The 14,457-nt window shown below is 37.7% G+C and overlaps 1 protein-coding gene across 3 annotated transcripts in view; it reads right to left on the bottom strand.

The window, feature by feature from the left end:
* The window catches only part of LOC112238163 (CXXC-type zinc finger protein 1-like), a 44,019-nt gene that overhangs the window by 13,169 nt on the left and 16,393 nt on the right, over positions 1-14,457 (bottom strand). For 2 of the 3 annotated variants that reach the window (XR_006079670.1, XM_042304331.1), the window contains exons 8-13: positions 9,987-10,201; positions 5,479-5,686; positions 4,891-5,004; positions 4,760-4,809; positions 1,268-1,364; positions 500-652 (exon numbers count right to left, since the gene is read on the bottom strand). Coding sequence is in view for 1 of the 3 variants with exons in the window: in XM_042304331.1 (XP_042160265.1) it covers positions 500-652; positions 1,268-1,364; positions 4,760-4,809; positions 4,891-5,004; positions 5,479-5,686; positions 9,987-10,201 (837 nt within the window). In the remaining 2 variants the exon portion in view is untranslated. The remainder of the gene's footprint in view (positions 1-499; positions 653-1,267; positions 1,365-4,759; positions 4,810-4,890; positions 5,005-5,478; positions 5,687-9,986; positions 10,202-14,457) is intronic. The other variant, XR_006079671.1, reaches the window with a different exon arrangement.

Genomic DNA, 14,457 nt, shown 5'->3' with positions numbered 1-14,457 from the left:
GGAGAGGGGACGAAGGAGAGGACAAGGGAGAGGGGACGAAGGAGAGGACAAGAGGAGAGGGGACGAAGGAGAGGGGACGAAGGAGAGGACAAGAGGAGAGGGGACGAAGGAGAGGACAAGAGGAGAGGGGACGAAAGAGGAGAGGACAAGAGGAGAGGGGACGAAGGAGAGGACAAGAGGAGAGGGGACGAAGGAGAGGACAAGAGGAGAGGGGACGAAGGAGAGGACAAGAGGAGAGGGGAAGAAGGAGAGGACAAGAGGAGAGGGGACGAAGGAGAGGGGACGAAGGAGAGGACAAGAGGAGAGGGGACGAAGGAGAGGACAAGAGGAGAGGGGACGAAGGAGAGGACAAGTCATATGAGAGAATGGCTACTTACTTAAACAGTTAACATGTACAAGTAAAATGTTCCACATGATGACTAAAAAGGGCTTGAAATGTGGACTACATATGAGAGACTGACTTAACGTAACCTAGCTATATGATTATTATGACACTGACCACTCTGACTCTCTCCAGGTCCACCTCAGCCCTCCTCAGTTTCTCCCAGCAGTAATGCTTGTTACACTTGCGCTTCGACACCCGGCAGTACTCTCCTGTGGGCTGGAAGACGTCTCTCACCAGGGGACAGCCACACACCTCGTCCACAGTAACCTGGAAGGAGACAGGGCTCAGGTGGGAGGGACCACTGAAACATAACGGTCGTGGAGTCATAATGTGTTATCGAACGGAATGAAAATGACAAATGGCGTATATTGTTCTGAAGATTATGTGTAGGATCCAGGCTTATAAATAGATGAGAAGGTGAGGGAAACCTACCTTGGGTTCTAAACCTACCTTGGGTACTAAACCTACCTTGGGTTCTAAACCTACCTTGGAGTGTAAACCTACCTTGGAGTGTAAACCTACCTTGGAGTGTAAACCTACCTTGGAGACTAAACCTACCTTGGGGTCTAAACCTACCTTGGTGACTAAACCTACCTTGGAGACTAAACCTACCTTGGAGTCTAAACCTACCTTGGAGACTAAACCTACCTTGGAGTGTAAACCTACCTTGGAGTGTAAACCTACCTTGGGGACTAAACCTACCTTGGAGTGTAAACCTACCTTGGAGTCTAAACCTACCTTGGAGACTAAACCTACCTTGGGATCTAAACCTACCTTGGAGTGTAAACCTACCTTGGAGTCTAAACCTACCTTGGTGACTAAACCTACCTTGGAGTCTAAACCTACCTTAGGGTCTAAACCTACCTTGGAGTCTAAACCTACCTTAGGGTCTCTAGAGTGTTCAGGACACAACACCTGCAGTCTCTTACAGTAGGTTTTACTCTGAGGGTTGTATACGTCACAGAACAGTCTGGTTGCACTACGGAGAGAGACAAGACAGAAAATAAACAACTAACTAACTAACAACTAACTAACTCAAGTAAATAACAAACTACTTTATTGAGTAAAAATGTACTTACTATGAGTGTGATTTATACACTGAGTATATCAAACAGTAACAACTCTTTAAACTACAGTCGTGGCCAAAGGTTTGACAATGACACAAATATACATTTTCACAGAGTCTGCTGCCTCAGTTTGTATGATGGTAATTTGCATATACTCCAGAATGTTATGAAGAGTGATCAGATAAATTGCAAAGTCCCTCTTTGCCATGCAAATGAACTGAATCCCGAAAAAAAAATTTCCACTGCAATTCAGCCCTGCAACAAAAGGACCAGCTGACATCATGTCAGTGATTCTCTCGTTAACACAGGTGTGAGTGTTGACGAGGACAAGGCTGGAGATCACTCTGTCATGCTGATTGAGTTTGAATAACAGACTGGAAGCTCCAAAAGGAGGGTGGTGCTTGGAATCACTGTTCTTCCTCTGTCAACCACGGTTACCTGCAAGGAAACACGTGCCGTCATCATTGCTTTGCTCAAAACGGTCTTCACAGCCAAGGATATTGCTGCCAGTAAGATTCAGTAAAGCATCCTGAGACCATTCATATGAGGTTGCTTCTCAGCCAAGGGAGTGGGCTCACTCACAATTTTGCCTAAGAACACAGCCATGATTAAAGAATGATACAAACACATCCTCCGATAGCAGCTTCTCCCAACCATCCAGAAACAGTTTGGTGACGAACAAGGCCTTTTCCAGCATGATGGAGCACCTTGCCATAAGGCAAAAGTGATAACTAAGTGGCTCGGGGAACCAAACATCGATATTTTGAATCCATGGCCAGGAAACTCCCGAGACCTTAATCCAATTGAGAACTTGTGGTCAATCCTCAAGAGGCGGGTGGACAAACAAAACCCCACAAATTCTGACAAACTCCAAGCATTGAATATGCAAGAATGGGCTGCCATCAGTCAGGATGTGGCCCAGAAGGTAATTGACAGCATGCCAGGGCGGATTGCAGAAGTCTTGAAAAAGAAGGGTCAACACTGCAAATATTAACTCTTTGCATCAACTTCATGTAATTGTCACTAAAAGCCTTTGACACTTATGAAATGCTTGTAATTTATACTTCAGTATTCCATTGTAACATCTGACAAAAATATCTAAAGACACTGAAGCAGCAAACTTTGTGGAAATTAATATTTGTGTCATTCTCAAAACTTTTGGCCACGACTGTACTACAACTAGTTTGATGGTTGTAGTATCAACATTCATGGTTGTTCCCATTAACAATCACCCATATTAGCATATTACCTATTTCCTTTCAAACGTCACATTTCTTTAGTACAGGCTACTGATCTTAATGAACGATATCAGTAAAATACCTGAGACCAGTGGTAGGTGTAGATCACGTCCCAGCGCTACTGTGATATGTGGTTGTCCCACCTAGCTATCTGAATATACTAACTACTGTGATATGTGGTTGTCCCACCTAGCTATCTGAATATACTAACTACTGTGATATGTGGTTGTCCCACCTAGCTATCTGAATATACTAACTACTGTGATATGTGGTTGTCCCACCTAGCTATCTGAATATACTAACTACTGTGATATGTGGTTGTCCCCACCTAGCTATCTGAATATACTAACTACTGTGATATGTGGTTGTCTCACCTAGCTATCTAAATGAATATACTAACTACTGTGATATGTGGTTGTCCCACCTAGCTATCTGAATATACTAACTACTGTAACATGTGGTTGTCCCACCTAGCTATCTGAATATACTAACTACTGTGATATGTGGTTGTCCCACCTAGCTATCTGAATATACTAACTACTGTGATATGTGGTTGTCCCACCTAGCTATCTGAATATGAATATACTAACTACTGTGATATGTGGTTGTCCCACCTAGCTATCTGAATATACTAACTACTGTGATATGTGGTTGTCCCACCTAGCTATCTGAATATACTAACTACTGTGATATGTGGTTGTCCCACCTAGCTATCTGAATATACTAACTACTGTGATATGTGGTTGTCCCACCTAGCTATCTGAATATACTAACTACTGTGATATGTGGTTGTCCCACCTAGCTATCTGAATATACTAACTACTGTGATATGTGGTTGTCTCACCTAGCTATCTGAATATACTAACTACTGTGATATGTGGTTGTCCCACCTAGCTATCTGAATATACTAACTACTGTGATATGTGGTTGTCTCACCTAGCTATCTGAATATACTAACTACTGTGATATGTGGTTGTCTCACCTAGCTATCTGAATATACTAACTACTGTGATATGTGGTTGTCCCACCTAGCTATCTGAATATGAATATACTAACTACTGTGATATGTGGTTGTCTCACCTAGCTATCTGAATATACTAACTACTGTGATATGTGGTTGTCCCACCTAGCTATCTGAATATACTAACTACTGTGATATGTGGTTGTGGTTGTCCACCTAGCTATCTGAATATACTAACTACTGTGATATGTGGTTGTCTCACCTAGCTATCTGAATATACTAACTACTGTGATATGTGGTTGTCCCACCTAGCTATCTGAATATACTAACTACTGTGATATGTGGTTGTCCCACCTAGCTATCTGAATATACTAACTACTGTGATATGTGGTTGTCCCACCTAGCTATCTGAATATACTAACTACTGTGATATGTGGTTGTCCCACCTAGCTATCTGAATATACTAACTACTGTGATATGTGGTTGTCTCACCTAGCTATCTGAATATACTAACTACTGTGATATGTGGTTGTCCCACCTAGCTATCTGAATATACTAACTACTGTGATATGTGGTTGTCCCACCTAGCTATCTGAATATACTAACTACTGTGATATGTGGTTGTCCCACCTAGCTATCTGAATATACTAACTACTGTGATATGTGGTTGTCCCACCTAGCTATCTGAATATACTAACTACTGTGATATGTGGTTGTCTCACCTAGCTATCTGAATATACTAACTACTGTGATATGTGGTTGTCCCACCTAGCTATCTGAATATACTAACTACTGTGATATGTGGTTGTCCCACCTAGCTATCTGAATATACTAACTACTGTGATATGTGGTTGTCCCACCTAGCTATCTGAATATACTAACTACTGTGATATGTGGTTGTCCACCTAGCTACCTGAAGACGAATATACTAACTACTGTGATATGTGGTTGTCCCACCTAGCTACCTGAAGACGAATATACTAAATGTATGTCACTGTGGATAAATTACTAGAATGTAAATGTAAAGCTATAACAATTTCCCATCAATTTCATTGACATTTGGTGTCAGTAGTAGGTATGTGATGTTGCCGGTGGGATTGGTCCTTACCCTTCGATGCGTGTGGGGTACATGGAGCCGAAGGAGGTCTGGCTCTCATACTGCACAAGGAAAACAACACATTTATTACAACACAGTTTTATTACAACATATTGCTGCTCAAATGTTTTTGACCTACTGACCTTAGCGTAGCATCTCTCCATGTGTCTTAGCGCCACCTTGGGGTTGACGGGGTGACTGCAGGACACGCAGAATATCTGCAGGTCTGTATCTGTGTCCCCTTCTGCCTCATTCACCTAAAAGAGAGCAACAAATAAATAAAACAAAGTGAAACAATGGGCGGGCTTTTGGCTTTTGAACTGTGTTTGAGGCTGTGTATGAGGCTGTGTATGAGGCTGTGTATGAGGCTGTGTATGAGGCTGTGTTTGGGGCTGTGTATGAGGCTGTGTATGAGGCTGTGTATGAGGCTGTGTATGAGGCTGTGTATGAGGCTGTGTTTGGGGCTGTGTATGAGGCTGTGTATGAGGCTGTGTTTGGGGCTGTGTATAAGGCTGTGTATGAGGCTGTGTTTGAGGCTGTGTTTGAGGCTGTGTATGAGGCTGTGTATGAGGCTGTGTTTGAGGCTGTGTATGAGGCTGTGTTTGAGGCTGTGTATGAGGCTGTGTTTGAGGCTGTGTTTGGGCTGTGTATGAGGCTGTGTGTTGAGGCTGTGTATGAGGCTGTGTTTGAGGCTGTCTCTCTGTCTCTCTCTCTCTCTCTCTCTCTCTCACCTCTTCGTCCTGTTGCACCACCTGTTGCTTGGCCTTGGCGATGATCCCCTCCAGCTCGTGGAAGCGTTTCTCCATGTCCGTGAGTCTCAGGCGGGCTGACTGCTGATCTCTCCTGATTCGCTCCAGCAGCTTCTTGCCCTGCTCCTCGGCTATACAGGGAGACTGCTGCCACTGCTGTATCCTCTGAGGCAAGATCTCATAGATACGACTGGTGGGGACAGAGAGAGACAGAGAGTTAGAGAGAGAAAGAGAACGCAAAAGAGATGGAGAGAGAGAATCCATGGAATCTAACCACTTCTGGGAAAATTGGAAAACACTAAACAAACAATACGAATAGTTATTTATCCAAAATGGAGATGTACACTGCCCTACCAAGCAAAAAGGCAGTAACTGCTCACAGCGTGGAACTTTATCTCCCTTGGTTTCACAGTAACCTTATGCAGTTACTGCTAACATGACCCCCCCATTTTCTCCTGAACACAATACAACCGAGGCAGAATACTGGTCCACGTGGTTAAGCATGTATTTAATGCAGCAAAAATTACATTAACTAATTTTCGACCAAATGAGCAGTTACTGCCTTTTTGCTTGGTAGGGCAGTATGGATAAACCCGCTTCTCCAATCTTTGTGGCCCTATAACAAAGAACAAACAGCAAAAACATATACATGATCAAATACAAATCTTAGAATCAACTATTAAAGACTTCCAGAACCCACCGGATTCTCCAATTATATTGAATGAACTACAGGACAAAATACAAACCCTCCAACCTAAAAGGCCCGTGGTTTTGATGGTATCCTAAATGAAATGATAAAATATACAGACAACAAATTCCAATTGGCTAAACTTAAACTCTTTAACATCATTCTTAGCTCTGGTATCTTCCTCAATATTTGGAACCAAGGACTGATCGCCCCAAATTTGACCTCAATAACTACTGTGGGATATGCATCAACAGCAACCTTGGGTAAATCCTCTGCATTACCATGAACAGCAGACACCTACATTTCCTCTGGGAAAACAATGTTGTTGTTTTTTTAGTGTTTTTTTTTAACCAAATGACCATATGACAGACCACGTATTCACCCTGCACACCCGAATTGACAAAAAAGAGTCTTCTCATGCTTTGTTGATTTCAAAAAGGTTACTGACTCAATTTGGTACAAGGGTCTGCTTTATAAATAGATGGAAAGTGGTGTTGGGTAAAAAAAAAACTACATTATAAAATCCAACTGTTTAAAATTGGCAAAAAACATAGATTTCTTTCCACAGGGCTGTGGGGCAGCTTGAGCCCCACAGCTAGTACCCCAAGGCTCGATCCTAAGCCCCACAGCTAGAGAGCTTCCTACTGCTTGAGCTATGTTGTTGATGTAAATTGAGAAGAGCGTGGGGCCTAGGATCTACCCCCTTGGTGACAGGCAGAGGCTGAGACAGCAGATGTTCTGACTTTTTATACACTACACTCTTTGAAAGAGGTAGTTAGCAAACCAGGCCAAAGACCCCTCAGAGACACCAATACTCCTTAGCCAGCCCACAAGAATGGAATGGTCTACTGTATCAAAAGCTTTGGCCAAGTCAATAAAAATAGCAGTACAATATTGCTTAGAATCAAGGGCAAACCAGGCCAAGGACCCTGGGGTGGCAGGTAGCCTAGTGGTTAGAGCGTTGGAAAGATACTATGTGCTCTAAAAAAGGAAAAAGCAGACATTGAGCAAGAGACACACCTCTGTGATGCTGAACATGCAGAGCTTGGGTGGGACAGGTGTATTTCTCATATTTCAAATCAAACAGAGGTACAGCCATACTTATCCATAAGAATATTCCATTCATAATTGACAAAAAAGATATCTGGTCCGGAGGGGAGATTTGTTTTGAAAACTGGGTCACTGTATGGGCAACTAATTACTATCTTAAATACATATGCCCATAACACAGATACCTCTGCTTTCATGTCCATAACATCTACTCTAGTATAGTATCGTACAATTTTATCCCAAAGAGTTTCATAAATTCAGCCACTTGTACAATCGGACCCATAGCACTTTCAGATCACGCCTTTGTCCACCTGCGCTTTGATCTCTGCAGAAACATCCCGAGGTCAAAGAGCTGGAAATTCAACACCTCCATGTTATCAAACGAAGCGTTCCATACATTGGTTACTACATGGATAGACAACTACACACAAGATAACAAAGACTCTCCAGTTTCTCCGGCCACAATGTGGGACGTTTGCCAAAGCCACACTAAGAAGTCCTCTAAATACATAAAATACTTCCTCTAAGAAAAAAGCATTCCGGCTTCCAACGCTGCGAAAAAGTACATAAACAATCCCCAGACAGCCTCCTGGAGTCAACTTAAAGCAGCCAAAGCCAATCTAAACTTGGACTATACTCGGGATGTAACGGTTGTCTTCGGTGGAAGGAGATGAGGACCAAGGCGCAGCGTGGTAAGTGTTCATATTTTTTATAAAATAACTGAACACGGAACAAAACAATAAACGTCAAACGAACAGTCCCGTAAGGTGAATGAAAAAAAACACACTAAACAGGAAATAAACACCCACAAAACACAGGTGGGAAAAGGCTACCTAAGTATGATTCTCAATCAGAGACAACAAACGACCCCTGCCTCTGATTGAGAACCATACCAGGCCAAACACAAAACCACAACATAGAAAAAAGAACAGACTGCCCACCCCAACTCACACCCTGACCAACCTAAACCAAAGACATCACAAAGAAACTAAGGTCAGAACGCGGGAGATAAAACAAGTTGTCTTTACTAAACAGAAACACCATGAGTATAGCAATAGGCCTAGCAGATTTCTTGCTTAGCAATTTAAAAAAGGCCACAATCATCCGAACCATTGATGACGAGTTCACATATGATCCAAATAAGATGCATTTGAACTTTTCATGATTTTTACTTGAAAGTATATACTTCTGAGAGAAAACAGAACAGAACTCCATTCCTTCCTAGAGGGAATCTCACTACCTAAACTATCAGAAACCGACCAAGAAGATCTCATCTCCCCCTTCACTCCTGAGGAGGTCCTAGAGGCAATTACCTCCATGCCACCTAACAAGTCCCCAGGCCCAGACGTGTTTCCCAGAAAGCTTTTTGGCCCCAGCTTAGCCCTATTTTCATGCCAATGCTAGATGATATTTTTTTTGCAAAAACTGAGCTCAGCCCACATTAAAGTGTTGCTCAAAAAAGACAAGGACCCTCTATCCTGCTCGTCCTTCTGGTCCACTCTTCTTCCCAAAATAATAAAAGCGGACCAAACTGGATTTATTAGAGACAGGTACTCTTCTGATAACATTCTCCGACTTTTTGATATTATTGATCAAATAAACGCTCAGAAGACTCCTGTCCTGCTGGAGGCTGAGAAGGTGTTCCACACCCCTGTCCTGCTGGCTTCAATGGAGGCTAAGAAGGTGTTCTACACCCCTGTCCTGTTGGCTTCACTGGAGGCTGAGAAGGTGTTCTACACCCCTGTCCTGCTGGCTTCACTGGGGGCTGAGAAGGTGTTCTACACCCCTGTCCTGTTGGCTTCACTGGAGGCTGAGAAGGTGTTCCACACCCCTGTCCTGCTGGCTTCAATGGAGGCTAAGAAGGTGTTCTACACCCCTGTCCTGTTGGCTTCACTGGAGGCTGAGAAGGTGTTCTACACCCCTGTCCTGTTGGCTTCACTGGAGGCTGAGAAGGTGTTCTACACCCCTGTCCTGCTGGCTTCACTGGAGGCTGAGAAGGTGTTCTACACCCCTGTCCTGTTGGCTTCACTGGAGGCTGAGAAGGTGTTCCACACCCCTGTCCTGCTGGCTTCACTAGAGGCTGAGAAGGTGTTAAAATGATTTTAAAATGTAATAAACATTTTATTACACCCCAGTGAGACTCCATAGAATGAATAGACGTTTAACCTGATTGTAAAAGATGTACCTCTGAAAGCGGAACCTATACGCATGTGTTTTGGAGTTGTAGAGAGGTTACCATATTTTGGCAAACTATACATACTGCTGCACAGAGCATACTTGATGAACAGTTTGATATGACCCCGTGTCTCTATCTTCCTAATGTCCAGCAGGACTTTATTCTTGATCCAGACAGAGAAAATGTGTTTATGACTATCACATATTTTGCTAAGAAATCTTTTTTCCAGCTGTGGGCTTCTAATTCTTCTCTCATCTTTTAAAATGTAGATTGACCAGATTGTTGACTTTCTCCCTCTTGAAAAGCTCACTTATGACCTCCTACAAGTTTCCTACAAGTTTTTCCTACAAGTTTCTCCTACAAGTTTCCTACTCTCATCAGACAAACAGGCCCAATCAATGCATTTAAAGACTATATTATGTTTGTGATAAAACATTTTTTTAAAATGTTTTAACATAACTTTGTGATTCAGACAATAAATATTTTACATTGATGATTAAGGGTTTGCTACTTAATTGACAGTACATTGTTTTCGTAAATTACTCTGTTGTGTGTTTAATAAGTAATTCCTCTTACTTGGTAGCCAGTTTCATGCCGCAGTCCTCTGAGCAGTATTTGGAGCCGGCCCTGGCGACCTCCACACACCCTGGTCCCAAACACTGTCTCATCCCCCCTCCTCCTCCACCACTGTCCCCCCGAGCCTCGCCGCCGCCCCCGCCACCCCTCTCACTGTGCTTCAGTCGCTCACGGTACTTCTGCTTCTGCTTGTGGCGACGCACCTCTTTCTCTTTCTGGAGGGGAAACAAGGGACAATATAGGTGGTGATTGGATTAACTGGACTTCAGTCAACTGAGCAGTACAGAAATAGTCAACCGTTTATCATATATCTATAATACCTCTCTCTATAATATCTATAATATATGTCTCTATAATATATAGCTCTATATCTCCATAATATATCTCTCTATAGTATATCTCTATTATATATCTCTTTATATCTCTATAATATATATCTCTAGAATATATCTCTAGAATATATCTCTCTATAGTATATCTCTATAATATATCTCTCTATAGTAAATCTCTATAATATATCTCTCTATAATATATCTCTATAATATATCTCTCTATAATATATCTCTATAATATATCTCTCTATAGTATATCTCTAGAATATATCTCTCTATAGTATATCTCTATAATATATCTCTCTATAGTATATCTCTATAATATATCTCTCTATAGTATATCTCTATAATATATCTCTTTATAATATATCTCTATAATATATCTCTCTATATCTCCATAATATATCTCTATAATATATCTCTCTATAGTATATCTCTATAATATATTTCTTTATAGTATATCTCTATAATATATCTCTCTATAGTAAATCTCTATAATATATCTCTCTATAATATATCTCTATAATATATCTCTCTATATCTCCATAATATATCTCTATAATATATCTCTCTATAATATCTCTCTCTATATCTCCATAATATATCTCTCTATAATATATCTCTCTATATCTCCATAATATATCTCTCTATAATATATATCTCTTTATAATATATCTCTCTATAATATATATCTTTCTAATATATCTCTCTATAATATATCTCTATAATATATCTCTGTATAGTATATCTCTATAATATATCTCTGTATAGTATATCTCTATAATATATCTCTCTATAATATAGCTCTCTATATCTCCATAATATATCTCTCTATAATATATATATATCTTTATAATATATATCTCTCTATTGTATATCTCTATAATATATCTCTATAGTATATCTCTCTATAGTATATCTCTTTATAATATATCTCTCTATAGTATATCTCTATAATATATCTCTCTATAGTATATCTCTATAATATATCTCTGTATAGTATATCTCTATAATATATCTCTGTATAGTATATCTCTATAATATATCTCTCTATAATATAGCTCTCTATATCTCCATAATATATCTCTCTATAATATATATATCTTTATAATATATATCTCTCTATTGTATATCTCTATAATATATCTCTATAATATATCTCTATAGTTATCTCTTTATAATATAACTCTCTATAGTATATCTCTATAATATATCTCTATATATCTCTATAATATATCTCTAGTATATCTCTATAATATATCTCTTTATAATATATCTCTCTATAGTATCTCTATAATATATCTCTATAATATATCTCTCCTTATCTCCATAATATATCTCTCTATCATATATATCTCTTTATATCTCTATAATATATCTCTCTATATCTCCATAATATATCTCTCTATAGTATATCTCTATAATATATATCTTTATAATATATCGCTCTATATCTCCATAATATATCTCTCTATAGTATATCTCTATAATATATATCTTTATAATATATCTCTATATCTCCATAATATATCTCTCTATAATATATATATCTCTTTATATCTCTATAATATATCTCTCTATAGTATATCTCTATAATATATCTCTATAATATATCTCTCTATATCTCCATATATCTCTATAATATATATCTCTATAGTAAATATATATATCTCTCTATAATATATCTCTATATATATCTCTCTATAGCTCCATAATATATCTCTATAATATATCTCTATAATATATCTATATCTCCATATATCTCTATAGTATATCTCTCTATATCTCCATAATATATCTCTCTATAATATATATAGTATATCTCTATAGTATATCTCTATAATATATCTCTCCATATGTATCTCTATAGTATATCTCCATAATATATCTCTCTATAGTATATATCTCTATAACTCCATAATAAATATCTCCATAATAAATATCTCTATAATATATCTCTAATATATCTCTCTATAATAAATCATAATATCTCTCTATAATATATAATATATATCTCTATAATATATCTCTCTACAATATATCTCTCTATAGTATATCTCTATAATATATCTCTCTATAATATATATCTCTCTATATCTCCATAATATATCTCTATAATATATATCTCTATAGTAAATCTCTATAATATATCTCTCTATAATATATCTCTATAATATATCTCTCTATAGCTCCATAATATATCTCTCTATAATATATATCTCTTTATATCTCTATAATATATCTCTCTATATCTCCATCATATATCTCTCTATAGTATATCTCTATAATATTTCTCTCTATATCTCCATAATATATCTCTCTATAATATATCTCTCCATAGTATATCTCTATAGTATATCTCTATAATATATCTCTCCATAGTGTATCTCTATAGTATATCTCCATAATATATTTCTCTATAGTATATATCTCTATAACTCCATAATAAATATCTCCATAATAAATATCTCTATAATATATCTCTCCATAATATATCTCTCTAAATCAGTAATATCTCTCTATAATATCTCTATAATATATATCTCTATAATATATCTCTCTATAGTATATGTCTAGTATATCTCTATAATATATATCTCTTTATATCTCTATAATATATCTCTATAGTATATATCTCTATAACTCCATAATAAATATCTCTATAATATCTCTCTCTATAATATCTCTCTCTATAATATCTCTATAATATATCTCTCCATAATATATCTCTCTATAATAAATCTCTATAATATCTCTCTCTATAATGTATCTCTATAGTATATCTCCATAATATATTTCTCTATAGTATATATCTCTATAACTCCATAATAAATATCTCCATAATAAATATCTCTATAATATATCTCTCCATAATATATCTCTCTATAATAAATCTCTCTATAATATCTCTCTCTATAATATCTCTATAATATATATCTCTATAATATATCTCTCTATATCTCCATAATATATCTCTCTATAGTATATGTCTGTAGTATATCTCTATAATATATATCTCTTTATATCTCTATAATATATCTCTATAGTATATATCTCTATAACTCCATAATAAATATCTCTATAATATCTCTCTCTATAATATCTCTCTCTATAATATCTCTATAATATATCTCTCCATAATATATCTCTCTATAATAAATCTCTCTATAATATCTCTCTCTATAATATCTCTATAATATATCTCCATAATATATCTCTCTATAGTATATCTCTCTATATCTCCATAATATATCTCTCTATAGTATATCGCTGTAGTATATCTCCATAATATATCTCTCTATAATATATATCTCTTTATATCTCTATAATATATCTCTCTATAGTATATCGCTGTAGTATATCTCCATAATATATCTCTCTATAATATATATCTCTTTATATCTCTACAATATATCTCTCTATAGTATATCGCTGTAGTATATCTCCATAATATATATCTCTATAATATATATCTCTTTATATCTCTATAATATATCTCTCTATAGTATATCGCTGTAGTATATCTCCATAATATATATCTCTATAATATATATCTCTTTATATCTCTATAATATATCTCTCTATAATATATCTCTTCATAATACACTGCTCAAAATATAAAGGGAACACTAAAATAACACATCCTAGATCTGAATGAATGAAATATTCTTATTAAATACTTTTTTCTTTACATAGTTGAATGTGCTGACAACAAAATCACACAAAAATGATCAATGGAAATCAAATGTATCAACCCATTTGGAGTCACACTCGAAATTAAAGTGGAAAACCACACTACAGGCTGATCCAACTTTGATGTGATCTCATTAAAACAAGTCAAAATGAGGCTCAGTAGTGTGTGTGGCCTCCACGTGCCTGTATGACCTCCCTACAACACCTGGGCATGCTCCTGATGAGGTGGCGGATGGTCTCCTGAGGGATCTCCTCCCAGACCTGGACTAAAGCATCCGCCAACTCCTGGGCAGTCTGTGGTGCAGCGTTGGTGGATGGAGCGAGACATGATGTCCCAGATGTGCTCAATTGGATTCAGGTCTGGGGAACGGGCGGGCCAGTCCATAGCATCAATGCCTTCCTCTTGCAGGAATTGCTGACACACTCCAGCCACATGAGGTCTAGCA

This window comes from Oncorhynchus tshawytscha, linkage group LG22 (genome assembly GCF_018296145.1).
Source record: "Oncorhynchus tshawytscha isolate Ot180627B linkage group LG22, Otsh_v2.0, whole genome shotgun sequence".
NCBI lineage: Eukaryota > Metazoa > Chordata > Actinopteri > Salmoniformes > Salmonidae > Oncorhynchus > Oncorhynchus tshawytscha.
The sequence above is the reverse complement of the archived record's forward strand: the minus strand, read 5'-3'. Positions and strand labels throughout refer to the sequence as shown.